The sequence below is a fragment of the Lissotriton vulgaris genome, chromosome 3_1 (genome assembly GCF_964263255.1).
Source record: "Lissotriton vulgaris chromosome 3_1, aLisVul1.2, whole genome shotgun sequence".
Taxonomy (NCBI): Eukaryota; Metazoa; Chordata; class Amphibia; order Caudata; family Salamandridae; genus Lissotriton; species Lissotriton vulgaris.
The window spans coordinates 2,113,943,000-2,113,959,501 of NC_141689.1; the positions used below are offsets into that span (position 1 = coordinate 2,113,943,000).

At 43.6% G+C, this 16,502-nt stretch overlaps 1 protein-coding gene across 1 annotated transcript in view; it reads right to left on the minus strand.

The window, feature by feature from the left end:
* ATP10D (ATPase phospholipid transporting 10D (putative)) overlaps nt 1-16,502 on the minus strand; it is a 772,711-nt gene that overhangs the window by 168,859 nt on the left and 587,350 nt on the right. Inside the window, exon 18 of the mRNA XM_086962685.1 lies at nt 15,446-15,571. Within this exon, the coding sequence (XP_086818811.1) occupies nt 15,446-15,571 (126 nt within the window). The remainder of the gene's footprint in view (nt 1-15,445; nt 15,572-16,502) is intronic.

Sequence of the window (16,502 nt, forward strand, 5' to 3'; positions counted from 1 at the left end):
ACATGGCAGCCTGCTGCAACATCGATCCAAACAAGCCTTTGTGTTTGTGGCTCAAAATCAACCATCAATAGTAAGATTTTCATAGGTGAGTGTAGGTTCATGGTTTTCCATCCACAGACTAAAAGCCTGGAGTGGGAGTGAAAGAACAATAACTAGGTAAGAAGGAAGGCAGAGGTTGTGGGAAGGACTCTGGATATGGTATGTTGCTTGGTCCCCGAGATGCTTCGATGTCACTGCCTTGCACAAATGGCATAAGTCCTGGATGTTGGGTGCCATAGTTGAGGGTTCCGAGCAGCGCTTGTAACACTGTCTGAAGCTTATTTGCACCTGCTGCAGCTTCACTATTCTCAAAGTAAGTGGGGGCTGTTTGTGGACCTGACTGCATTGGAAATCAATGTGATGCGGTGCCTCCCTGAACCGCTTGACGGAGGCCCCCCGAGATAATTGCGCCTGCTCCACACCTTGTCCCACAATACGTTTGACCTGAAGACACGTCCTGCGGTGCCTGGTCCGACCATCACATATTCCTGCACCAGGAGACGGCGTGGGGTGCACTAGAAGGGAGAGGCGGCGCGAAAGAGCCTCCCCCACCTCCCCAGGTGGAGGTTTCTAAGCTACACCCCAGCGCTTCACTCGACCAGCTGACTTGCGCCCGCTCTTGCGACAGTGCCTCGCTCGGCCAGCTGAATTGCGCCTGCTCTTGCTATTACAACGTCTCACCCGCCATCCAACGGAATTGCACCCAATCTTGCGGTACAGCGAGAGGCGGCTGCTACGGAGCTCACGAAATGGCGGTCGGCTCCACAGACTTGGGCCTGGCCTGCAAGGATGGCTCTGGGCAACCGTGGAACTCGGACGCTTGACTGCTAGGGCATGGGCCCCATTCCCAAAAGAGTCCCCTCAGCCTTGAAGATTCTACAACAGTCACCGGGACCCCCGACTCCCGTAGATTTCCGGTGGGGAGCGACTGCCATGATTGCTCGCGGAATGGCCACGACGTAGCCACGAGATGGTGGTGTTCTCATGCTGACGCCAGGTTCAGTCTGAAACATCCAGAAACACTGTAGACTACCAATTCGATCAGTTCCGGTGGAGCCCCAACGTGACCCGGTAGAGAAGAACTTGCCCTCCCCTCTTTGACTGATGGTTCTTGTTGCCTGTCCCTTCTGTTTTCATTTAACCGAACTTTTTGGACTGCTGAAAGGGGTTGTGTTCCGACCGCTGGTTGGTGGAGACATTTTGACTATATTCTGGACCTGTGTTGTCGCGTAATGCGTCATATGACGCGCCGCGTTAGCGCACCCGGAAGTGCTCCGGTGTGCGAGGCGCAGCTTCCTGGAAGCGATCCAGGGCGCCGCGCGCTGCGCTTAACGTAAGCATAACAGGTCATGTGACTTGTTAATAAAACTTTTCATTGGTTCATTTTACTTTTGTTTTTCTAATGATGGAAGGCTTGGTCATATGACCTAAAAATAACACTTTTCATTGGTTTCGAACATTTTTTTTTCCCAAATGATGAAAGCCCCACCTTTTTTTTTCTCACTCTGACTTGTAAAGCAAAGGACCGAGATGCTTTTACAGTTTATCACTAACAATGTTCCAGGCTAATGTATTTTCCCGGGAAATTTACAACTGTCCTGCAAGTAAAATATTCCTATTTTGAGAAAAAGGGCGTTTCTTCGTCCCATGAGGGAGCCGTTGAACAAAAGAGGCTCGACCTGCTGTCTTAGTCGCTGATAGGCATGAATATCGGATTCTTATCGATCACTTTATGTTGCAGGAGTGGAAAACACAACAGCCCTTGACCATTTATCTTTACTGCTTTCCTGCGTATTATACCTTTTAACCGTCATGTAATCGGGCTGCTTTATTTCACTTGCCTTTTACTGATTCGAAAACAGTGGCTATTATTCAAAACTTTACCAATCTAGGTACTACTACTATGTTTTGTTTTAAAAACCTTTATTGTGAAAATGTCAGTATACAAATACGGGCCTATAACCACGTGGGCCGGCCACGGAGCAAACTGTAATCGTATATGATGAGGGGACATTTACACTGTAGAAGAACGTAACGGGCGGGCCATTAGGTTGCAAGAACTAAGGTGTCTAACAGTTGCGGAATCGGTGGACGTACATTTTATAATTAAAGTACGACAGGGCCAGTTACAATAAAATTATCTAGATATACATTTGCGGGCAAGTACCATGGGTGACGTTAATTCGAACTTTCAATAGTACAGTAATCAATAACACATCAGAACTTAATATCACTAGGAATGTCCAAATGTTCAATCAGTACTCGTCCCCGCCCGCCATGTGCTTCAAAACTGCATACGTATCTCGTGATATCAAGGTTGGGCAACCAGTACACAACAAGGAGTTACGAGTCCCATTTATACCGGCGCCATTTTGGGCGAGGCCGGGCAGGTCCAGGATATAGTCAAAATGTCTCCACCAACCAGAGGTCGGACCAGAACCCCTTTCGGCAGTCCAAAAAGGTTCCGTTAAATGACAACAGAAGAGATAGGCAGCAAGAACAATCAGTCAAAAGAGGGGACGCTTTCGGGAATGGGGCCCATGCCCTAGCAGGCAAGCGTCCGAGTTCCAAGGTGTCCCAGGGCCATTTTAGTGGACCAGGCCCAAATCCAAAGAGCCGGCTGCCATTTTGAGAGTCCTGTTGCAGCCGCCTATCGCTGCACCGCAAGAGTGGGCGCAATTCAGCTGGATGGAGGGCGAGACGCTGTAGCCGCAAGAGCGGGCGCAACTCAGCTGGATGGCGGGTGAGGCACTGTGCCGCAAGAGCGGGCGGAACTCAGCTGGATGGCGGGTGAGGCACTGTGCCGCAAGAGCGGGCGGAACTCAGCTGGATAGTGAGTGAAACGCTAAGGGGCGCCCCACTGCAGATGAGGTGCCTCCACCTGGGGAGGCCGGAGAGGCCCGTTCGCGCCGCCCCCCCCCCCGGGCACCCCACGCCGTCTTTCGGCGCAGCATTGTAGGATGGCCACACCAGTGCGGCAACTTGCTGGACACCACCTCGGTGCCATCCGGATCTCGGCGCGTTGTGCTGCCTTCGCCCTACTGTAGCAGCAAGTGAGGGCGCAACTCAGCTGGACAGCGAGTGAAACGCTAAGGGGCGCCCCACTGCAGATGAGGTGCCTCCACCTGGGGAGGCGGGGGAGGCCCGTTCGCGCCGCGGCCCCCCCCCCCCCCCCCCGGGACACCCCACGCCGTCTTTCGGCGCAGCATTGTAGGATGGCCACACCAGTGCAACTTGCTGGACACCACCTCGGTGCCATCCGGATCTCGGCGCGTTGTGCTGTCTTCGGCCTATTCGCACATCGGTCCGCTACGGACGCCGCCTCACAGGCCAACGGATTTTGTAGGCTTTTTATAGCCCAAAGCCGCATAACAGGTCATGTGACTTGTTTATAAAACTTTTCATTGGTTTATTTTACTTTTGGTTTCCTAATGATGGAAGGCTTGATCTTATGACATAAAAATAACACTTTTCATTGGATTGAAACATTTTTTTTCCCCAAATGATGAAATCCCCACCTTTTTTTTTTCTCACTCGGCAGTCCAAAAAGGTTCCGTTAGATGACAACAGAGGGGACAGGCAACAAGAACCATCAGTCAAAAGAAGGGAGGGCAAGTTCTTCCCTACCGGGTCACGTTGGGGCTCCACCGGAAGTCATTGAATTGGTAGTCTACAGTGTTTCTGGATGTTTCAGACTGAAGCTGGCGTCAGCATGAGAGCACCACCATCTCGTGGCTCCGTCGTGGCCATTCCGCAAGCAATCATGGCAGCCGCTCCCCACCGGAAGCCTGCGGGAGTCGGGGGCCCCAATGACTTTTGTAGAATCTTCAAGGCTGAGGGGACGCTTTCGGGAATGGGGCCCAAGCCCTAGCAGGCAAATGTCAGAGTTCAAATGTGTCCCAGGGCCATTTTAGTGGACCAGGCCCAAATCTGAAGAGCCGGCCGCCATTTTAAGAGTCCTGTGGCAGCCGCCTATCGCTGCTCTGGCCAGTTAAAGTGTTAGATCAATCAAACAAGTGACTGGGTTGAATCGAAGGTGGCATTGTAAGCTAAAAAAAAAACAATAATTTGGAATGCAACCCTGAGCGACTGCCAGTGATTGGGCTATTTGCAAGCATTTCTCCCTTCACTTTTTGATTGATGGGAGGAATCACTAAGTGGCCAAAGGTATGGCCAGACATGGGTACCATACTCACTTTGCCACTAGAAGTAAGCTTCACCCAACTGAAGATGCCCAACCAGGCCGACACCAGTCTTGTGTTCCAATTCAGAGAGGACCTGGCTTGGCAGTTCAGGCTGGACTATTCTCGCTGGAGCAGCAGCAAGGCTGCTTTGCATATGGTTGGATACAATCTAAGGTAGCACCGCAGACAAAAACATGATGGGTTGGAATGCTACCCTGTGCAATTGCCAGTGGTTAGGCTATATGCAAGCTTTCCTACCATCACATTTTGAGTGTTTGATCTAATGCCCTTGTGCACGTTAAATCTGAATTTCACTTACAGCGTTGTTTCGATTTTCTTTTCCTAAAGGAGGCAGTGTCCCAGAACAATTCTTCCTTTCGACAGAACGAGTGAAACTTTCTAAATAACACAAGTTTGGTCTGATCCATCTGGGAGTCTTAAAACATTGTTCTAGTGTTGTATTCATTGGGATTCCTTTTACTTGTTAGGTTGGGCTTGAATTCCATGTTCTATGTTCTGGTAGGGGATTCCATGGATGGGCGGTTGGGACCCAGTGGTGTGAAGATACTGTAGCATGGTGGTTGTTCAAGCTGTTCTTCTACTGTACTTGGAAATAAACCTATGAAACATCTCACGCTTCTAATTCGAGTTATTTCTTGTACATTTGGCGACAAGATGGGATAATTCTAAGACCACAGGAAAAAGAAGACAGCGTTCACTTGGCTTCAAGGTATTTTTTTTTTATCTATCTTTCTGCAGGAAAGCACCAGCGGCCGTTTTATGTATTGTGCTTCTGATTGCACCCGCGGCTGATTTATACATTGTGTTGTGATTGCACTGGCGGCTGATTAATGGACTGTGCTAGTGATCTAATGGACTGTGCTTGTGATCGCACCAGCGGCTGAATGCGTCTGGATTTTTTTTTTTTCATATACTCAGTTTCATCTTAACTCCGTAACTCTACTATTGTGACTTTAATGTGAGGCATTTTGTCCTATTGACGGTTATTTTACAGAAACTTAGGAAATATTAATTAAAGCTAACCGTCATTTCTCCTCAAGCGCTGTATTCCTCAGAGCGAGACCCGTGCACTCTATTCGTCATACAAGCTGACTATGTGTTTATTTGTTGATGTTCTCGCGCAATGCATTTTGGATCGCGCTGAGGTTTCTGGGTACTGATGTCATTACGCACGCAAGGCGGCCATCTTGGATTGATTTATCGGCGTTTTTAGCATTTCACACACATCTTTCTTTATATTTCATTGCGAACGTCAGTGATTCGCACACTTTCATCTCTAAAGAGATTTATCTCGTTTTTAAATTATTTTAATTCGAGACCTTTATTGTTTTTGGATAACTTATTGTGGAAGATATTTTTTTTTAAGGAAGTTTTTTTTTAAGTCATTTATTCTTGTTTACTCCACATTATACATTTTATTTAAAATGTCCTCTATTTTAGCTCCTCCACATTTCTTTCCGATTGCACGAGAACCAAAAATTGAATGGGAGTTATGGTATCCAATGTTTTTGGCATACGTGGAGGTATTGGAGGAAGATGGTTGTTCTCAAAAGAGGAAACTAGACCTTTTGAGGCATTGTTTAGGTGGACAAGGAATAAAAGAATTTACAAACTTGCCTCCAATTGAAGGATCTGAAGAGACAGATATTTGAAATTGCTGTAAAACAACTGTCTTTACGCTTTGGTAAGAAAATTAATACCGTAATGGAGAGATTAAAGTTTTACTCACGAGCTCAGAAGGATGAGGAGTCTATTGAGAACTAAGTCTCAGCTTTACGTGCTTTAGCGGGTTCATGTGCTTTTGAACTCAACTATGAACAAGTCTTACGAGACCAAATCATGATGAAAACCAAAAGTAAAAAAATACAAGAGAGACTATGGTTGGGTACTAAATCTTCTCTGAGCGCTGTAGTTAACATAGCTAAGGGTATTGAACAATCTGAGAAATTTGTTAATGAGATTAGAGGTCAAGCTCAAACTGTTTCTGTGAAAATTCAAGATTCCACTTCTGAAGTATCTGTGGTTAAGAATCAGTCCTATTTTAAGAAACCTTTGCATCCCTTTAAAAAAGATGTGGAAATGAAAGAAAACAAATGGGGAAAAAAAGAATTTACCTCTTCTGAAAACAAATTTGCTGGGAAACGTAATTTCATAATATGTTATAGATGTGGTAGTTTTGACCATGTTGGTAACTTTAGAAACTGTCCAGCATTAAATAAAATTTGTATAAAATGTAAGAGGGTAGGCCATTTTGGGAAAATGTGTAGATCTAATCCAAAAGTCAATTGTGTAACATCAGGTGATGAAGGAATGTGTGAACAATTCAGTGAATTCAACTGCATTTCTTGTGTTGGATGTAGTGACACCAAGAGTTTTCCATCTTGTCTGATATCTATTAATGGTGAAGATGTTCAAATGATGGTTGATTCTTGTGCTTGGTACTCTATAATTGGGAAAGAAGTTTTTATGAAATTAAAGGGGGACAAAGAATTATTGTCTCCTGATAGTAGACCTGCTGGTTATACTGAAAAAAAATGATTTGGAAGGTTTTTTTTGGGGCAGATTTAAATTTTCAAGGTAGAAGAACCAGAGGCAAGGTATATGTAGCTACTAAAGGTGTGTCAATTTTAGGTTGGCCTCATCAGAAGGAAATGGGGATGAAACTTGATCCTAATGCCTCACCTTCTGTCTATGTTGTATCTGATTCTAATGAACAATTTGTTGCCAGTATTAAGGCGACGTTTCCAAAAGTTTTTGAAGAGAGTCCTGGTGAATTTATTGACTTCAAACATAAAATTATTCTCAAAAGTACTGCTATTCCGGTGAGAGACAGAGTACGTAATGTACCTCTTGCTTATAGTGATAAATTGAAGAATGGGAGAGTTAGTACATGGTAAGGTCATCGAACCCATTGAATCTTCACCGTGGGTTTCTCCGGTTGTCCTTTCTCTTAAACCTAATGGGGATCTTCGGTTATGTGTGGACCTCCGCAGTCTTAACAAAGAGATTTGGACTGATAGACATCCTTTACCTAATATACACGAATTAATCTCAACATTATCTGGGGCTTGTGTTTTTTCAACATTGGATTTGGCTAGTGCCTATCATCAGGTTGTGCTACATGAGGATATGTTTAACAGCATTCATAACACCAGAGGGTATGTACCAATTTTTGAGAATGCCTTTTGGTTTGGCTAGCGCAGCATCTGTATTCCAAAGATTGATGAAGGAAGTTTTGGAAGGTTGTTCTGGTGCAATAGCTTTTCAGGACAACATACTAATTTACGGAAAAAGATTCAGTGGAACATGATAACAACTTGATGAAAGATTTGCAGAGTATACAGAATAAAGGGTTGACTCTGAAATACACTAAATGTAAATTTAGACAAGGAAAGGTTGAATACTTGGGACATGAAATATCTAGCCTGGGCATCAAACCTAAACTTAACCACGTTAAAAGTATTGCTGAAGCACCTGCTCCTACTAACAAAGAACAGTTATACTCATTTTTGGGTCTTACTGAGTTTTATAGCAAATTTATCCAGAATTATGCTTCAAAAGTTTTTCATCTTAGATTGTTGTTAAAGAAGAATGCAAAATTTGTCTGGAGTAAAGATCAACAAATTGAGTTTGAGGTTCTTAAGAAGGAGATTTGCTCAGCATCGTTTTTGAAACCATTTGTGGTTGGACAGGAGTGTGTAGTAGCTGTTGATGCGAGTGGGACTGGTCTGGGGGCAGTTTTGATGCAGAAAAATAATGGAGCTGAACATATCATTTCATATGCCTCGAGATCATTGCGTGGGGCTGAATGCAGTTATTCCACTATAGAGCGAGAATTATTGGCATGTACTTGGGCTGCACAGTATTTCAGACAATTCTTGTGGGGAACGAAATTTTGTTTAAGGACGGACCATAAACCGTTGATTAATATGTTAGATGCAGGTGGTGGAAGAACATTGACTGCACGTTTGGCTAGATTGGCTGCCAAGTTACAAGAATTTCAATGTAGTGTTGAGTATATTCCTGGCCGTATGAATGTCCACGCTGACTGCATGTCTCGCTTACCTCTACCTATTGATGCAGATTCTTATGATTCTGGAGAAGAGTGTGTTGATGTTGCATATACTTTTGAAGATGTCAACGGAATTGGTTTTTCTGGAGTTATTTCAGAGGATGATTGGAGAAAAGCTATGGTTGGGGATAATGTTCTGTGCAAGGTGCTTGAATTTTTACATGTTGGATGGCCAGAAGAGAGGAAGTTGAATGGTGAGTTGAGTTCGTTCTTTAAGGTGAAGGACAAACTTATGTCTTCACAAGATATTGTTACCAGGGGTGACAAAATTGTTCCTCCGTTTGGTGTTAGAGAAAAATTAATGACTATAGCTCACGAGGGACACTTAGGTATGTCTTGTACCAAGAGGCGTTTAAGAGAATTCTACTGGTGGCCAAGCATTGACAGTATTGTGGATAAATGGGTTAGAGACTGTATTCCTTGCTCCAAGAGTGATAAATTGGTCAAACCTTTATCTACTTCATCTCCGATTGAGTTTGTTGATGGTCCTTGGAAGAAACTAGGGATTGATATCATTGGCCCTTTGTGTTTGCCTTCTTCTAAGGAAGTTTTTGCTTTGGTTTTAATAGACTATTTTTCTAAATGGCCGGAGGTTAAAGTTGTAGAAAAAATTACTTCTTCGCAAGTAATAGAATTTCTCGATAATGTATTTTCCCATGAATGTTTACCTTCAGGATTGGTTTCGGATAATGGTACCCAGTTTACAAGTAAGGAGATGGAACTGTTTTTAAAGACTTACGGTATTGTGCACAAAAGGGTCTCTAATTATAACCCACAGGCGAATGGTCAGGTTGAGCGCTTCAACTGAGTTATCAAAGAATCTATTCAACTGGCTGTAAAAAGTAATATTGATTGGCGGAAAGCTTTGCGAGCTACTTTGCTTACTTATCGCACTTCCCCGAGTGCGGTTACTGGTTATTCTCCTTTTGAAATGTTGAGGTAGGAAACCTGGTGTGAAACTTCTGCCTTGGTGGTTGAAAGGAAGGTATTTACAAGATGATAGTGTGGATTTTGCTCAAGCTAGAGAACGTGTACGAAACTATCAAGAGAAAATGAATAAGTATAAATTTGTGCATCAAGAGCAGGACCAGAGAGTTCAAATTGGTGATTTGGTGAGAGTGAAATTTGGAGGGACTTATAAAAGGAAGGGGTCCAAATGGTCTGATCCTATTGAGGTGATTGAAGTTTTTTCTAAGGCTATGAGAGTAAAAGATGGTAAAATTTGGAATTTCAGACGTGTTTCTTTGTTCAAGAATAGGTCTCTTGTTGGAAAACCTCAATTGCCTGTTGTGCATTCTAAAGGAATGATTCAGGAGGACTCTCAGAATTTCTTTGACAGTTTCTATTTTCCTGAACTTACTTCAGATGGTGGTCAAATTCCTGGTTCTGTTTCAGGTGGCCAAATTGAGAATGGTTTTGAGCAAACTCCTTCTCCTGTTGCGGGACAGAATAGTATGATTGGGGAAATGGGAGTTGCTGATAGTATTTCTGAAGATGCTCACAGATTCATGTGTGAACCTAGAAGGAGTTCTCGTATCAGGCATGATCCGTTAAAAATGAAAGATTTTGTGAAATATTGATGAATTTTATGTTTTTTTTTTTTAATGGGGGGTGTGTTGTATTCATTGGGATTCCTTTTACTTGTTATGTTGGGCTTGAATTCCATGTTCTATGTTCTGGTTGGGGATTCAATGGATGGGCGGTTGGGACCCAGTGGTGTGAAGATACTGTAGCATGGTGGTTGTTCAAGCTGTTTTCTACTGTACTTGGAAATAAACCTATGAAACATCTCACGATTCTAATTCGAGTTACTTCATCTAGCTTATTATGGAATTTAAACTAAGGTATGCCCTTTCATGTGAGTTGACTCGGGGAGATTTGGTGAACAAAATCATGGAAGGAATTCCACAGCTTTGCAGCACTCTTGTCATCCTGATCACCAAAGTTGAAGTCCCCCAAACATCCATTTGTGGGAGTTAGGCATCAATGCAGTAATGGTGTTTTCCAACAAACTAAATTTGAAATTTGTGTCCCTCAAAGTAAAGTAGCTCTTTATGGCTGAGTGGGGCTAATATTTATTTTAGGCATAAAATGATCAAAAGAAGAATGTTTGTTGATGAGTCACATAGATGCAAATTCAGATTTGACCTCAACATCATGGCAAACTTCACCCCTTGCTTTTTTTTTTGCAGAGTTTTATATAGCGCGAACTTAGCACCAGTTACGTTACATGAGTACATGCATTCATTTTTGTTAGGCACGGGGAGATTAAGCGATTTTCCCAGAATCACAGGATGTTTTAGCGTTGTTACCGAGACTCGAACCCAGATCACCAGGTCCGAGGTCGAGAGCCCTAGCCGTTAGGCCAACTACTCTCTTACATCTTTACCCACCCTGATGATCTCATAGTCTTCAGACAAGGCCTTTATCAAATTTGGGCATGCTGCATCATCACGCCATGTTTGAGTTAAGTAAATGGCACCAATCCTTTCGTCCTCATTATCTATTTCAATTTATGTCAAGGGCTTGTGGATTTGAAATTCAACACTGCTTTCAGTGGCTCTTTATCTTTCCATATATGCTCAATATTTGAGCTAAATGACTCTGGCGGTTGTGAGAGCAATGTTGAAATTAATGTCATCTCTTCTGGCTTCCTATCACATTTTAGAACCAGCCTACACAACAACAACAAAAACGAACCCACTGGTTCTGGCAGTTAGTGAATTAATGAAAGTTCTGCCGTTCCATTTTCTCCAAGCATCAAGTAGACCACCGATATTGGTGGCAGGCGCAGATTGGTCAGTGCTGTGTGACACACTCTTCTTCTGCGGATCAAACCCTAGCAATCAATTTATAAAGGCCTCTTTTGATCTCTGCTTATAATAACTTCTACACACTCTGCAAACACCTCTTAAATTCAAGCAATGTGTTACTTTTTATACACAGCCTCACTGTGCCGCAAGGGGGCTACTACCAGGGACTATCCAACAACGGCGCATAATTTCATACCAAGACCTGCTTACACAATATTTTATCACTTTGTAAGGATTTTTAATACTTTTTTTCTCTTATCCAATGGTTTTAAGTAACTATGTTAATAAAATGTTGAAATTACCTCTTCCGATACTAACCTCTTCCCCTTTTTTTCTGCTAACACGCACTCACTCGCTCTGTCTCTCTCTCTCTCTCATGCGTCTGCTGAAGACAAGTATTTGGCCTGCAGGTTCATGCCCCCAACATAGTGCCAGCAGCCCAGCACACACCTGCTTGGCCTCATGTGTTTTCCAAGGGTGCAAACTCCCTATCTAATCTACTCCCTTGCACCCCCAGAGCGTACCGTGACGGACAGCAGGGCTTCCGACACACGAGTTTAACAAGAACTTAAGGCAAATCAAATACAGGACACACAGTTTACTTGTAGCTGCGTGAAACAGACGCAGCATGGAAATGCTAAGAACCATTCAGCGAGACAACTTCCATCATGAGAAAAGCGTTCTCTTTCCCAGGTGGACGGCGGCGCTGGATCGGAGTGTGGTCCCTCGGTGCCTCATTAGACGCTGCCAAGGTAAGTCCACGGAGGCCGGCGGTGTTGAAGTCCTAACTTTGCCAGTCAGGCACCGGGGTGCACGTCTATTTAAACAATGGATGCCATCAAGCAGAGCGGGAAGCCAGGCAATCCAACAAGGCATCCTCGCCTTTGCATTTATCGATCATTAAGTATCATATTAATCGGCTCTTTTCCAAGCGATCGTGTGTGCAGAAGTCAAAGAACTACAACAGGGCAGCCCCTCTCGAGAGATTCCTCTCTGCAGGTGTGCGAATTGTTTACCTGCACTTGTTCCAGTGGCACTTAGCAGCGCTGTCATTAGCGCCTCGAGTTCACCTCGTCTGACATTTTACGGATCTCTGGCGCGCCTCACTCCCAGCCCAAGACATGCTCTGCTGGGAGGGCGAGGGTCATTATATTCTGAATTGTAACAAGTCACGCTGCTGTGCCTCTGCTTCAAGTGTATTATTCGCCTGCATTATAAACCAGCATGACTGCTCTGGGTCTCTGAAGGCTTTACATGTGCTGTGCACTTGCAAACGGAGTATATTAGGATTTGACAGTACCTTTGAATGATCACAGTATCACACCGCAGTCGCAGTACACATTGTAGGTCTTCAAAAAAACCTAACGCCTTGGTATTTAATGGACTGACTTCATAGTTCAACAATAAAACAAAAATATTAGATGGCTGATCTGGGTGACTAAATACTGGATACTACTTCGTTTTAGTGACATATGTGAAAGAAGGTGTGAGGCCTTTACGAGTCCTGGGGCAGGTAGCGACTACAGGGTGCTACCGAGGTGGGTCCTGTCATTTACCACTGGTGTCCGAAAGCCACAACTGCTGGCGCACTGCAAGTGATCACCATTAGCCTCTAGGGCACTTGAATCTCAAGAGGAAGTCAAGCTAAGCAGTCAAGACTTACTGTAGAAAGTAGTATGGGTTAGAGACGAAGGTAAAGGCTGTCACAGTAACGAGCATAATACACTGAATATCCAGCCAGTGCCTCAAGTATGACAATCATTTTTATTTGGAGGTAGGTAAAATAGAACAGCTGGGCTGAGATTGAAAGCATTTGTATTAGGCGCTAGATTTTCTAAGCCATTGAGCCGTACAGCGAACCGCATCCTTTTGCAGAAGCCTTTGGATGTTGCCTGCATCCTTCTCGGTTCGTAGGGTCTCAGTAAAGTTTATTGACTTCAAAAAGTAAAAACTAAGAACAGTTTATCGATTTGAATGTCTGACTCTTTACTGTCTTTGTCACACATTGCAAGACGGGGAAATTCAGGGGTTGGAGGCCCAGTTAAATGGCCTCAAAAATCTACGAAGCTCTAAAAGCCACCACTCAAAGAAGATCATGAATCCCACCTATTTTAAGACGTTTTTCATGTGCTAAAGCCCAGCTCGACATGGCGTCCAGGTCTCGGTTCAGACATCGTCTCACCACCTTCAGTAGGGGAAGACAATACGCAGGGGCTCATAAGGTGCCAGATGGCGAGTGCTCACATAACTGCGTTTCCTGCGGGAGCGACATGTCAAGAGTTTATAATCAATACTAGCTTGCTGTGGTCAAAAGTATCTAGTGGTGGGGAGGAAGCACGGCCCTTACAGCCTTCAGGCATGACCGGTAGGAAGTGCAAGGTCTGATATAGGGTTGAATGAACCCATTTCAATCACCACTACAATCTTGCTAATTTCAAGAACAATATGGGCTAGAGGGATGAGTTAAAGGGTTTCAGAATCACGGCGAGAAGCAAACGAAAAACAACTTCAAGACCGAACAGGACCAAGCAAAGCCTCTATTCCTCTGGAACGGACTGGAGTCGGATCTGGGCTTTCTGGTGTGGCGAATAGGTCAAGATGATGTACGTTCAGCACAGAGATTGTCCTGGAAAGCCTCTTCAACCTTCGCTAAAGACTGCATATTTCTTGGTAATACTGATTCCGTAGGGTGGCGGAAGAAAAAGCAACGAGGTGGAAATTAATCAAGACAACGAGGTGGAAATTAATCAAGACTAGGCAATCTTAGTATTCAGCAACGCCAGCATTGATGTGACTCCTAACAAATGTTGGGGGACATTGTTTTTATAAATGAAATGTTTATGCACAGCGCAATGGTCACGTTAGTTAGCTGATGAAATCCAGGCTGGTTGAGCAAGTTTCCCTGAGTGAAGTTTATTGGAGCAACAGGACATTTTTTTTTAAGCGAGGGATAGTTATTCTTGTCCACAGACCAGATAGGAGCAGTTTTAGTCCGGGATCCAGAAAAAAAAGGATAGACAGGATGGTACGTCCAAAGAAGATAAACACAACTTGCAATGGATCACCACCTGGTGCAGGCTCACTCAGTGCATTCCAACAGACACCACCCTGGTGCCTCAAGGTAACTCCTCATACACCCCACAACAATCACTATACACTCCAGGGAAGGCAGGGTCCAGTTGTGGGGCACTGGGAGGGTTTTTATAAGTAAGGAGCATGCAGTGGACATTACAGTAGGGCCTGCAAAAATATCTGCAAATACAGAAGTGTCGGTCAAAACCTTAAATCAGAACCAGCTGCCACCAAGCACCAGTGACGGGCTAGCTTGGCAAGACTGGCGGTCAGCATCGACTACTTAGGGTGCGGCCACATGTCGCAGGCCTTTTAAATTTTACCAGGTGGACACATAAGTAGCTCACCAAGGTCACACTTAATTTGCATCCCGAGCTGCGTACTCCTGCTATATTGGGATAGAAAGGACTACTCATCCCAGAATGCAATGAACATACTGGACTGAATAGGATACTTCTATCTGGGACATTTTATAACTATGTTTGGTATGTACTCCTGGATAGCACGGACGCAACTCGGCTATTTAATGTTTTTATTAAAATGAGGATGACCTCCAGGAACCCTGTAGATTATAGAGGTCAATAAGGGACAAACATAAGCTATTCCAGAAAATAAAAAAAACAAGACTAGGCAGCACAGCTCCAGTCCCTGAGCATGCACTTTTTTATTGATTCCCACCTAAAATCTTATTGATTAATTTATCACTAATACATTTTAGGTCACTCTAGAACTAAACCGAGTGTTAATGAATATAGATAAAAACATTGCATCTTAGTGTACCTCTGGCCAATACGGCATGCAAAATCTGATACCTTAAGGATAAGGGAATGGAGAAAACGGAACCAGGAATGGTACATTTTAATTATTAAATAGTCACAAATAAGCCATGTTAAAATAAACTATAAAAAAATCAGATTTTGAAAAGGCGGCAGCCCTCCTATATTGATGCAAAATTGAGGGCGGATATAAGGCAACGCAGATAGGTTTATATACAAGTGCATGGCAGTCAGTACTCTCTTTAGAACATGAAAGGTAAGCCGTTATTGTTATGCAATGAATGCCACAATTCAGTAACATTTCGTGAGTCATGGATTTTATGGTTACTTTTTCCTGTCCTTGCTTGTACATAACTGACATTACCCAATATCAATCATATGCACATATATCTAAGTATCATTGTACCACTCGTGAGAAATAAGTTTTCAACACCCACTGTGCTACTGTAATATGTTTACAGTACATACCACATTTTTGTAGAAAAAATAGAGGGCCATGTTGGCAAGCCTTGTGTAACACCAATGACCATGAACCAGAAGCAGCTTGCTGAGATGTCTGAATTGTGAAACTGCAAAGTCACTTGACAACACTGCCTGCAATAAATAATTAAAAAGTGTGATATAATTAGGATATTACCCTGGGAAGAGATTACTTTTATAGCAGAAATTCTGTTTCAGACTCTTTTGGTACAAACAAGAACTATGACTAACAGTTCTACTTCAATTTGCAGAAAAATAACACATTTGACAAATGCCTCAATTTATACGAACAGACTTGGACTGTTGTATTCAACAAACAAGTTACTTACCTCCTGCAATGCGCTTTCTGGTGGATAATGTAACCACAGATTTTTTACCTTAAGAATATTCCCCAGGCGTCAGACTAATTCTGAAAACTTTTAATCGCAGTGCTCCCGAGCGCTGATAGGTGATGCTATGCAGATCCTTGCTGGCTTCATTGTGCCCCAGAAGTGATGGAAGTGGAGCCGCATATATGTGCCGATATCAGTTTCTTGTCTGACTCCTTCCAGGGCCCCGGACCCGGAGCTCAAAACAATTGTCCGTACCAGGGTATAAATCTCTAAAGTGGGACATTTTTAGATGGTAAAAAGAGATCACTCCACAGAACAGAGAAGAAGTAGGGTAATGCTAAATCTGTGTATAGATAGAGTATCCACCAGAAAGAGCATTGCCAAATGTAAGGAGCAAGATATTCTGACAGATACTTCTAACGGCAGATTCTTCACCTTTAGAATATATACCTCTTGAGGACTAAATGGTTACCCGTCTAATCGACCTGGATGTCAATGTAGTAACATTTCTTGAACACGTGCACAGAAACAAAGGTCGAGGCCAGACAGATGTCAACGACAGGCACTCTGTGTTCCAACTGAGTTGTGGCAGCTTTAGCCCTGGTGGAAGGGTCTCTTAGAACATCTGGAGGCTGCTTTAATGCCTGTGCATAACAGACCTTAATGCAGAAGACTATCCACCTCGAAAGAGATTTTCTGCACAGCCTTTCCTT